At 58.6% G+C, this 11007-nt stretch overlaps 1 protein-coding gene across 3 annotated transcripts in view; it reads right to left on the minus strand.

Moving 5' to 3' along the window:
- ARHGEF18 (Rho/Rac guanine nucleotide exchange factor 18) overlaps positions 1 to 11007 on the minus strand; it is a 39703-nt gene that overhangs the window by 10197 nt on the left and 18499 nt on the right. For all 3 annotated transcript variants that reach the window (XM_055126098.1, XM_055126096.1, XM_055126097.1), the window contains exons 2-9: positions 8362 to 8503; positions 6203 to 6315; positions 5967 to 6107; positions 4314 to 4564; positions 4007 to 4132; positions 3171 to 3288; positions 2241 to 2489; positions 636 to 712 (exon numbers count right to left, since the gene is read on the minus strand). In XM_055126098.1, coding sequence (XP_054982073.1) covers positions 636 to 712; positions 2241 to 2489; positions 3171 to 3288; positions 4007 to 4132; positions 4314 to 4564; positions 5967 to 6107; positions 6203 to 6315; positions 8362 to 8432 — 1146 coding nt within the window. In that variant the 5' untranslated portion in view covers positions 8433 to 8503. The remainder of the gene's footprint in view (positions 1 to 635; positions 713 to 2240; positions 2490 to 3170; positions 3289 to 4006; positions 4133 to 4313; positions 4565 to 5966; positions 6108 to 6202; positions 6316 to 8361; positions 8504 to 11007) is intronic.

Below are 11007 nucleotides of genomic sequence, written 5' to 3' on the forward strand. Positions count from 1 at the left end.
TGACCCAGGTTCGATTCCCAGCACAGAGCTAGGAGTAACCCCTGTGCATTGCTGGGTGTGATTGAAAAAAGAAAAAAGGCAGCTGTAGACACACCCAGGAGAGAGGCCTCAGAAGCCAGTGGCACCCCGGCCTGACTCCCAGGCCCCAGTAAGGGGCTCCCCTGGCCTGAACCTGGGAGTATGGGGGTCGTGAGGCTCTCTAAGCACTTGGGAGAGGGGCTGGGAGAGGAGAACCTGAAGCCCGCAGCTGGGCTAAGACAGGACGTCATTCTTTGGGGGTCCCAGCAGGTTTGTGCTCAGGGCTGACTCCTGGTTCAGCACTCAGCCATCACTCCTGACGGGACTCAGGGGACGCTACGGGATCGAACCCAGGTCGGCTGCCTGCCAGGCCAGCATCCTCCCTGCTGTGCTATTGCACTGGCTCCTGCTTTGCTTTGCTGCGACACAGGGTGGGGACGGTGTAGGGACCTGGGGACCAAACCTGGGGGAAAATGCTACTCCCGCCTCCTTGCCAGAACCCTCTAGCCTTTGGGCAGGGCCTGGGAACAAGGGGGACAGCGTCTGAGCGACCACGCTGTCCCCGGAACAGGCCGGCCGTCAGGAACCCCCCCGCGGCCCCTGCGGGCGGATCGTACCAGGGCCGCAAAGATGTATTTCTGGTCCTTCTCCTGGAGCAGCAACAGGACGTCGGTCAGCAGCACGGCCAGGACGTCTGTGGGGAGCGGGCACAGCTGGGGATGGGGTCATGCCTCACTGCGTCCCACCCCCCGCCCATACACACCATCTAGGGCCCTGAACTCCCAGGCTGCCCACTGACCCCAGGCCCCGCAACCCCCGGGCCTTGATTTCTCCTCTGGTCAGGCTGCAGGTGGCCAAGTGGCTACCGCCTTGCACCCCATCGGCCACCCAACATCCTAGGGGAGACAGATTCCCTTCTTTTTTTTTTTCTTTTGCTTTTTGGGTCACACCCGGTGATGCACAGGGGTTACTCCTGGCTCTGCACTCAGGAATTGCTCCTGGCGGTGCTGGGGGAACCATATGGGATGCTGGGAATCGAATCTGGTTGGCCACATGCAAGGCAAATGCCCTACCTTCTGTGCTATTGCTGCAGCCCTGACAAATTCCCTTCTGCACTGTCCTCCCCTATCTCTTTGGCCCCGACTAACCGCTAAGGTTCTACTCCCGCCCGCTAGCCCAGGACGGTGCCACCATTCCGAGACGGCAGGCTTGATTCCAGGATGGTGGCCCCAGTCTGACACGGTGCCTCCCTGTTCAGATTGGAACCATAAAACCAAGATGGTGCCCATCCCGGATGGCGGCACCTACTGTAGGCTGATGCCAACGACCCAGCAGGGACTTACCATGCCAAGAGAGTGCCCCCAATCCGACATGGCGTCCATGCCCCCCACCATCCCAACTGGCTCCATACAGACAGTACCCCCAACCCAACATGGCACCCCTAATCCAACAGGGATTTTGGATCCGGTTCAGATATCCAAGATGGTTCCTCCCATTCCAGATTGGGTCCCTCAATCCAACATGGTTCCCCCCCATCCCTCCAGAGGGGGTCCAAAGATCCAAGATGGTACCCCCCCCCGCCCCATATCTAACATGGTGCTCTGAATTCCAGATTGGATCCATCTACCCAAGATGATGGCCCTCGGGGCTAGAGTGATAGCACAGCAGGTAGGGCGTTTGCCTTGTACGTGGCCGACCTGGGTTCGATTCCCAGCATCCCCCGAGCACTGCCAGGGGTAATTCCTGGGTACAGAGCCAGGAGTAACCCCCTGAGCATCGCCAAGTATGACCCAAAAAGCAAAAAAAAAAAAAAAAAAAGTGGTGGCCCTAATGCAACATAGTGGCGCCATCCAACATGGTAACCCCCATTTCTAATTGGGTCCATACACTCAGGATGCTACCCCTAATCCAACATGTTGTCCACACTCTGCAGATAGCAGATATCCAAGATAGTGCTCCCCATTCCAGATTGGGTGCATACATCCAAGATGGTCCCAAATCTAACATGGTGTCCCCCCACCACCACCACCACACTGGGGTCCGCACACCCCAGATGAGGCACCAACCCCAGATGGTGGCCCCCACTGCAGGCTGAGGCCTCCAACCCTGGATGGCGTCACGGATCCAGCCGGGACCCGCCACTCCAGGGTGATGCTTCCCACTTGCTACTCCGAGACCAATCTGGGCAGGGTGCCCACCCTCCACAGGGAACGGGGCGTCACCTTTCAGGCGCCCCGACGTGCTCTTCCAACACAGCGGGCCGTCCAGGTGCAGCTGCCGCCGCAGGACGTCATCCCGGCGGAAGGTCCGCCCGCTGACCAGCTTGCTGGCCGCCTTGGTGTCCATCTTGCTCACAATCTCCCTCAGGCGCTGGCCTCTCTCTGACTCACTGACCTTGGCGTCCACTTGGGAGATGACGTCTCTGATGAGGCTCAGGGCCTGCGTCAGGGCCTCTCGGTCCTCAGAGCCGGCTGATGGACAGATAGACAGATACAAACACACACACACACATACACAAATGGCCACATGGGCCCACACTCAGGGGTCCCCTCCGAGGCCTGCTTCCAGCCTGGTCCCAGAAATGCTGCTCCGGCATTAATGTCGCCACTGGGCGTCTGGGTTTGGCCAAGACAGGGCAGAGTACAGGGGCAATCCAAGTCCCCCTCACTCATGTGGGGTACAGGCTCTCTGGGCCCTCCACGTCATTGGAAACTGAGAGCAGCTTTTTTTTTTTTTGCCTTTTGGGCCACATCTGGCGATGCTCAGGGGTTTCTCCTGGCTCTGCACTCAGCAATTACTCCTGGCGGTGCTCAGGAGACCATATGGGATGCCGAGGATTGAACCCGGGTCAGTCGCATGCAAGGCAAATGCCCTCCCCGCAAAGGTGTGTCTGAGGTCCCTGGTCATGGGCCAGAGAGCTCAGTGGTAAGCCCACGTGGGTACCCCAGGAGGAATCCTACCCAGCGGGCACCATCTCCACCCCCAGATTCCAACACGCTCCGCACCAGGGGCTGGGAGGGAAGCAGCAGGGGGAAGACGACACTGGCACCCCGTCTTTCTGGCGCCAGGAAGCCCAGCAGAGCCGGGTTGGCGCTCAGGGAGCGGGGAGGCAGCCCCCCGGGCGCGGCGGGGAGGCGGAGGCAAGGCCGTACCTTCCGTGTTCTGCATCATCCGCTCCACCAGCACCGGGTACTTGGTGATGCGCTGCGTAACCAGCAGGACGCACTCCTGCACGCCCAGGCGCCGCACGATGGGCAGGTTGCCGATTTTCTAGGCGTGGGAAAGCGGCCGGGTCAGCTGCCAGCCGGTCAGCTGCTCTCGGGCTGACCGGCTGGGGGCTGGGGCGGGAGGCCTGCGGGAGCCCCCACCGAAAAGCCATGGGCGGGAGCTGGCTCAGGAGCCACCAGGACTTCTGCTCTCCCCAGGAAGGAACCAGAACCATCCACCCCCCCAACACACCCACACGCCCCGTTAACACACACACTCTTTCCAATCAAAAATGTTTCTGTGAGGCTAGAGAAACAGTCCGGAGGGAGAGGTGCCTGTCTGGCATGGCTGACCCAGGTTCGATCCCCGGAAACCCACAGGGGCCCCCCCTGAGCCTCAGCAGGGGGTGACCCCCGAGCACCAGCAAGTGAGGCCTGGGTGCCCCCCCACACACAATCCTGGTGGCTGAGCACAAGTCCTTTGGTTGGGAGGGGTCCCCAGAGTACTGACTGGGAGCGACCACCCGCTCCCAGCCCCGCCCGCTGTGCTATCACTCCAGTCCCTCTCCTGGTTCTTTTTTTTTTTCTTTTTATTTTGCTTTTTGGGTCACACCCAGTGATGCACAGGGGTTACTCCTGGCTCTGCACTCAGGAATTACTCCTGGCAGTGCTCAGGGGACCATATGGGATGCTGGGCATGGAACCTAGGTCAGCCGCGTGCAAGGCAAACGCCCTACCCGCTGTGCTATCGCTCCAGCCCCTCTCCCGGTTCTTTTGCTCACCTTGATCAGGTTCTGGAATTTCTTGTTCTGCTGCAGCAAGAGCTTGTAGTGACTGATGGCTTCATTGTGGCCGCTGCAAAAGATCCCGTACTTCTCCTTCATCTTCTCCCCATTCTCACCGGAAAACTGCAGGGAGAGATGGAATGAGCGAGCGAATTGGGGGTGGGGGATGGCAGGTGGGGTGACCCCTCCCCAGTGGGTGGTGGCAGGTGGGGTGACCCCTCCACGGGGGCCTGATGCCACCGGGAGCAGCAGAGACGGGGGAGGGGGGGACGGGGCGGGTGGGGAGGGCTCCCACCAGGCCCACCTGCTGGAGGAGGAGGTCCCCGATCTTCTGGATGATGTAGTTGCGCTCGCTGCCTTCCTCCAGGGACTCCTGGCGTCGCTCCTTGAGGCGGGCCAGGAAGTGGCCGTGCAGCTCCAGCAGGCCCTCGGCGCTGGGGAAGAGGAGGCGCATGTCCCGGGGGCCCGGCTGCAGCTCCTCCCGCAGGGCGCGCCCGTACACGCGGAGCAGGATCTTCAGCGTGCGCACGTGGTGGGCCTCGGTCTGCATCAGCTCTGCAGGCGACAGGGGCACAGCTAAGCCCTGGGGCACGGGACACGCCAGAGTCCACAGGGAGGGGGGCAGGCCCCGTCTGAGCCCGGGTTTCCCACACTCTCCAGCCCAGTGCTGCAGGAGGGCCCGGTGGGCGGGGGTGGGTGGGCTTCCCATCGTAAGCAGAGAGCTGGGGCTGCAGCAGTGACAGGAAACAGGTTGCCAGGCACGGGGTTGGGGCTGGAAGACCCCAAATTCAGAGAAGGTCTGGGTTCTCCAGAGGCGCCTCAAGGCTTTCTCGGATGCATCTCTCACCCTGCACAATCTCCCAGCTCTGCTTTTCCCTTTTAAAAAAAATTTCAAGGGGCTGGAGCAATAGCACAGCGGGTAGGGCGTTTGCCTTGCACATGGCCGATCTGGGTTCGATTCCCAGTATCCCATATGGTCCCCTGAGCACCGCCAGGAGTCATTCCTGAGTTCAAAGACAGGAAGTAACCCCTGTGCATTGCCGGGTGTGACCCAAAAAAAAAAATTTCAAGGGGCCAGAGAGATAGTACAGCGGGGAAGGCACTTGCCTTGCACTGTTCAATCCCTGGCATCCCATCTGAGCCCTGAGCACTGCTTGGTGTGGTCCAAAAACAAATAAAAAAAAACCATTATTTTTTAAAACTGAATTTTATTTGGGGGCCTCCTCAGCCCCAATTCTAGGGTAATCAGGCCATTAGTTCAATGGTAGGATCCAAGGGTACTTGTGCATTCTGGGACATCATGGAGGTGCTGGGAGCTGGGGAGAAGGGCTCACTCAGTGCCTGGGATTGAACTCGGGGCCTTGTGTCCCCTGTCCTATTTCCCTGGCCGCCAGGGGCTGGAAAGGCAGAGGAGGGAGGGTTATGTTGAGGAGGAGGCGGGGCATACTGGAGAATAAGCGGAGCTATGCTGGGGAGGCGGGGATAAACGGGGGATGAGGTGGGACTATCCAGGAGGAGATGGAGCTATGCTGGGAGGAGGCGGGGCTATAGTGGGGATTTGAAGTTACACTGGGAGAGGAAATGCGGCCAGGCAGGGCTATGCTGGGAAGACAGATACTGTGGAGGGGGCGGGGCTATGTTGGGGAGAAGGCGGGGCTACGATGGAGAGGAGGGGCTACACTGTAGAGGCGGACCTATGATGGGGAGGTGGGACTATGCCAGGGAGAAGGCGGGGCTATGTGGGGAGGAGGCGGGGCTATGTGGGGAGGACGCAGGGGTATGTTGGGGAGGAGGCGGGGCTACGTTGGGGAAGAGGTGGGGCTGTACTTGGGGCTGTACTCAGGGCTGCCCAGTAGTTGATGTGGGGGTTGACCAAGGGGCCCCTGGATGAGAGGTGAGCTTCACCCAGACTCCCAGGTGGAATTCCTGGTCAAAAGCTGCGCCCGGACCTCCTTACCGTATAGCACATCCTGCCTCTTGACCACCTCCTTCTTCTGTTTCTTGGCATAGGCCGGATCAACCGACAGGCTCCAGGACTCGGCCTCAAACTCATGGGTGTCTGCTTCGAGCTCGCTCCTGAGCGAGGCAGTGTAGGGGTCTGGGGTGGGGGGGTCAGGAGAGAGTGAGGGGTAGGCTGCTGGCGGTGGGGGCAGCCTGCCGACACCCTCCCGTGAGACACAGGGGTGGCCATACCTTCCACAAAAACAGAGTCGGTGTTGGAGGAGGTGAGTGACAGGGAGTCATCGGCCACCGGCTTGAACTTGAGAAAGAGGGCATCCGTCTCGTCCATTTCTCCGGTGACGGCGCTGAAAAACAAGAAAAGGAATCGAAGCCGGGCAAGGAAAGGACCCGCATATATGCTTTTTAGGACGGCCAAGCGGATTTTACTCCCATCCACCGACAGGCTGTGGGACAGCAGAAACCTCCCGCCATTCACAGGCGACTGCTACTTACTTACATATTTGGGGCCAGGGGAGGTTTGTGCCCTGGGATTATATGCAGGGATTGACCCATGGGTGAGCTGGGTGCCATGTAAGCGCCTAACCCCCTAAATGGTCTCTGTGGCCCTACAGATGACTCTCTGTGTGTGTGTGTGTGTGTGTGTGTGTGTGTATGTTTTGGCCACACCCAGTGGTGCTCAGTGTTTGTTTCTTGCTCTGCACTCAGGGTTCACTCTGGCAGAGCTTGGGGACCCTCTGTGGTGTTGAGGACCACCCTAGGTCTGCTGTGTGCAAGGTAAGCCTTACCCACTGCACTATCTCTCAGGCGTCCCCATGAATCCCTTATAAATACCAGCAGACTCAGGGCGCAGGGAGATAGCTCAGTGGCCTGGAACCCAGGCTTTGCTTGTTGGAGCCCTGGGTTCAATTCCTGGCACTGCCTGGTCTCCCAAGCATCACAGAGTGACTCCTGAGCACTGCTCCCCAGCCCCCTACCAGCAAATAAAAATCAGGCCATTTCTGACCTTCCATTGAAAACAGCACTGTCTCACTATAACTAACTCCCACTTACAGTCTGTTGTAGTACTTTCTTTTCCTTTGGGGTGGGGGTGCTAAGGGATCACTCCTGGTGGTCCCAGGGAGTTGGGGGGAGCATAGGAGATGCCGAGGATTGAACTTGGGTCAGCTGTGTACAAGGCAAGCGTCCTTCCTGCTGTCCTATCACTCCAGCACCTGTTGTGAGCCTTTCTAAACTATTAATCATTTGCCTCTTTACTGACCATAAGAGTCTCTCAATTCCTTTTATTCCCCCCGTTTTTGGGTCACACTCGGTGATGCTCAGGGGTTACTCCTGGCCATGTTCAGGGGACCATATGGGATGTCGGAGATCCAACCCGGGCTGGCTGTGTGCAAGGCCAATGCCCTCCCTGCTATACTATCACTCCAGCCCCATGTCTTTCAATTCTTTCTGTAAAGAGTCAAGGTAGCAGCCACTGGGAGGAGGGTGGTGGGGACCCCTTTCTTAGATGGAGTGGGGGAAAACCAGCTCCTTTAGCAAGTCACAGAAGGGTGGCTGAGTTGCTGTTTCTAGGCTTGAGAAAGAGCAAGAAACAAACCATACTACACGCTTTATTATTTTTTTGGGAGGGTCGGCAGGCACCCAACAGTGCTCAGGATTTACTCTCCTGGCTCTATGCTCAGAGATCACTCGTGGTAGGGCTCAGGAGACCCTATGGGATGCTGGGGGTCGAACCCTGGTTGGCTGTGTGCAAGGACAGCGTGTTACCTGCTGTGCTCTCGCTCCGGCCCCTAAGGCACATGTTTGCATGCATGAAGGCTGGGTCAGATCCCAGGCACCATGTATGATTCCCTGCCCCCACCCCACCCCACAAAGCTGGAAGGGACGCCCAAGCACAAAGCCCAGGAGAAGCCCCTGAGCACTGCTGGGTGTGGCTCTCCAACCCTCGCCCCAAACATACAAATGGGGATGGGTAAGGAGGAAGCTGTTTCAATCCAGCTCTAGATTTGCTACCCAGATGCAGCGTTAACAAGCCTCTCCAAGTCTTTGGGCAGCACGAAAAGCAAGAGCCCTCCATCCACCTGGGGTCACCTCACTGGGGTTCTCAGCATTGTCTGGGGCGGGGAGAGAGGCAGATGGACCGCCCAGGGTGCTGCGGGGACACTGTGAGGGTCCGCCTGGGAGCGTAACACCCAGGGTGGCAGGAAACGCACCCAATGCCGTGACCCGTTCGCAAGAGAAGGAAAATGGACTTTCCTGGCAGGTGCTAATGGGAATTTTGCCACTTGGTCAGGGGGGCCGTGCCTGCGGGGGGGGGGGAAGGGGGAGTCCAGGCAGGGTCTCCTGGCTGAGAGAGGCTGTGTCCTCCCGCACCGCCCCCATCCCCAGCTTACCCAGCTCGCGACCCCGACGCGCCCGATGGGCTGGCAGGTGGCTGTGGCACCCCCTTCGGAGTCACCGTCATGCCGACATTCCTGGCGGGGCCCGGGCTGCCATCCGACGGGAGTGGGACCCGGGGGTGCTCCCGGAGGGACGCTGCGATGGAGGCAAAGAGCGAGTTGGAGCTGAGGAGGTGGGCCGGGCAGCGCCGGGGCCGCGGCGGCCGCAGCGTGGACAGGACCCGCGAGGTGAGCAGCTCGTCGGCCAGCAGGACCCGGTCGCTCCACTTCCTGGGGCAGGAGCCGCACAGGGCCAGCTCGGGCCGGCGGCGGGGGGCGCCCGGCCGCTCGCTGCCCTTGGGGTGCACGCTCCCCATGGTCGGCCCACCAGGGCTCTGCGGCGGGGACTCCCCCTCCCGGCGCCTTTTATCTCTCCCTGGGGGATCCTTCTAGAAAGGTGAAGCGGCTTCTACACGCAGAGTGTATTGGTCGGAGGGCAGGAAACGGGTCCCCACAGAGCGGGGAGGGCAGAGAAAGAAATCACGGGACTGCCAGGGAGACAGAGACGAAAGCCCCTTCCCTCCGCGGGGGGGAGGGGAGAGGGGGGAACACGAGGCAGGGCTGAAGATGCTGAGTGAGGCAGGGAGGCAGGGCTGGGGGGCTCATCCCAACAGACACACACACAGACACACACCTGACACACACCAGACAGACACACATATACACACCAGACACATACAGAATCATTTACAGATATACACACCGCACAGACATAGAGACACACATACAGACACACACACACCAGACACACAAACAGACCAGACACAAAGAAACACAGCGATTCACTTCCACAGACACCCCCCACCAAAGACATACATACAGACACGTACACACCAGACACAGATTCACTCACACAGACACACACTCCAGACACACACAGGCAGACAAGACATACACCAGACACCAAGACACACAGAGATACACTTCCACAGACACACACACCCCCAAAGACATACAAACACAGTAACAAACACAGATCCACTCAGGCACACCCCCATCCCCACGACACACACACCAGACACACACAACACACACAGATCCCTCACAAACACCCTCCCACAGACACACAGACACAGCAACACACATGGGTCCACTCAATCACACCACAGACACACACAGAGACACATACACAGTAACACTGAGACACACACACCACAGGACACAGACACAGACACCAGAGAGATACATACATACAAAAGGACACCCAGAGAAGCACAATAAACAAACATACCAGAGACATACTCATACACACACACACACACACACACACACACACACACACATACTCAAAAACTGACCACCCAAGACAGATAGGAGCCCTGGAAACAGACAGTCCAAGAGGCCGCGGCCCTGGTGCTACTGACCCTGTACATGAGCCTGGAGGCACCCGGGGTTGTCATTCGCAGAGAGAAAACAAAGGCTAAAAGCTGCTCAGGGCAAGTACACCAGACCTAGTGTCGGGGAGCTAGCGCAGTGCGTCGGCACTCTCTGGGTTCAATCTGCACCCCATGCACAGCTAGGAAATGGCCCCAACCCTACTTAAAAAAAAAAAAAAAGTTCTTAGGGCTGGAGCAATAGCAGAGGGTAGGGCGTCTGCCTTGCATGCAGGTTCGATCCCTGGCATGCTATATGTTCCCCAAGTACCGCCATGAGTAATTCCTGAGTGCAGAGCCAGGAGTAACCCCTGAGCATCACTGGGTGTGACCCAAAAAGCCAAAAAAAAAAAAAAAACCCTGATCTTTGGGAGAGTTCGGAATGATAAGACAGTGAGGAGGGCCTTTGCCCTGAACCTGGAGAACCCCAGCTTAATCCCCAGCATCCCAGAGGGACTCAGAGCACCGACAGGAGGGCAGCGCCAGGAGTTTGCCCTGAACACCACCAACAAAACAAAATGTTCTTTGGAGTGCAGGTACAATTCTTCATGGTTTTTTAAATTTTTGCTATTGTTTTGGGGGACCACACCGGCAGTGCTCAGGGAGCTAGTCCTGATGGTGTTGGGGGACCAAGTAGTGCTTAGGAGTTGAACCAAGGGCTCCTGCATGCAAAGCCTGGGCTTGGAGCCCATGGGGCTCCTCCCTGCCCTTTCCCCCAGAGGATGGGCTGGCCCAACCGGGGTGTGTCCCCCAGCCAACAGCATGGGACCAAGGTCCACTTCCTGATCTGGACAGCGGCCGCGGGGAGCCAGGCTGATGATGTCGACACTTGGGGGTACAGGAACTGGGCCCCCGTATGGGAACTGCTGCCCCTTTCCCCATCTCCTGGACGACAAGTCAGTTGCTTCTCATGACTGGCCGGTCTGTGGAGATGTTCTAGAAAGCCTCGGCAGGGGCTGGAGAGGGTCCAGCAGAGAAGGCACGTGCCCTGCACCCCAGCCGGACCCCTGGCATTGCACAGAACCCCCCCAAGCCCCACCGGAAGTGACCCCTGGGCAGGAGTCAACCCCCTGAGCACTGCCAGGTGTGACCCCCCCAAAAAAAAAACCCCACAAAAATAAATAAATAAAACTGGAATTCTCCCATGGCTGCTAGATTTGGCGAGCCTTGGGGCCATGGCACCAAGGAGCACCATCTCCTCAGGTTCTGACATTGAACCCAGAGTCTT

The sequence above is a fragment of the Sorex araneus genome, chromosome 2, assembly GCF_027595985.1.
Source record: "Sorex araneus isolate mSorAra2 chromosome 2, mSorAra2.pri, whole genome shotgun sequence".
Taxonomy (NCBI): domain Eukaryota; kingdom Metazoa; phylum Chordata; class Mammalia; order Eulipotyphla; family Soricidae; genus Sorex; species Sorex araneus.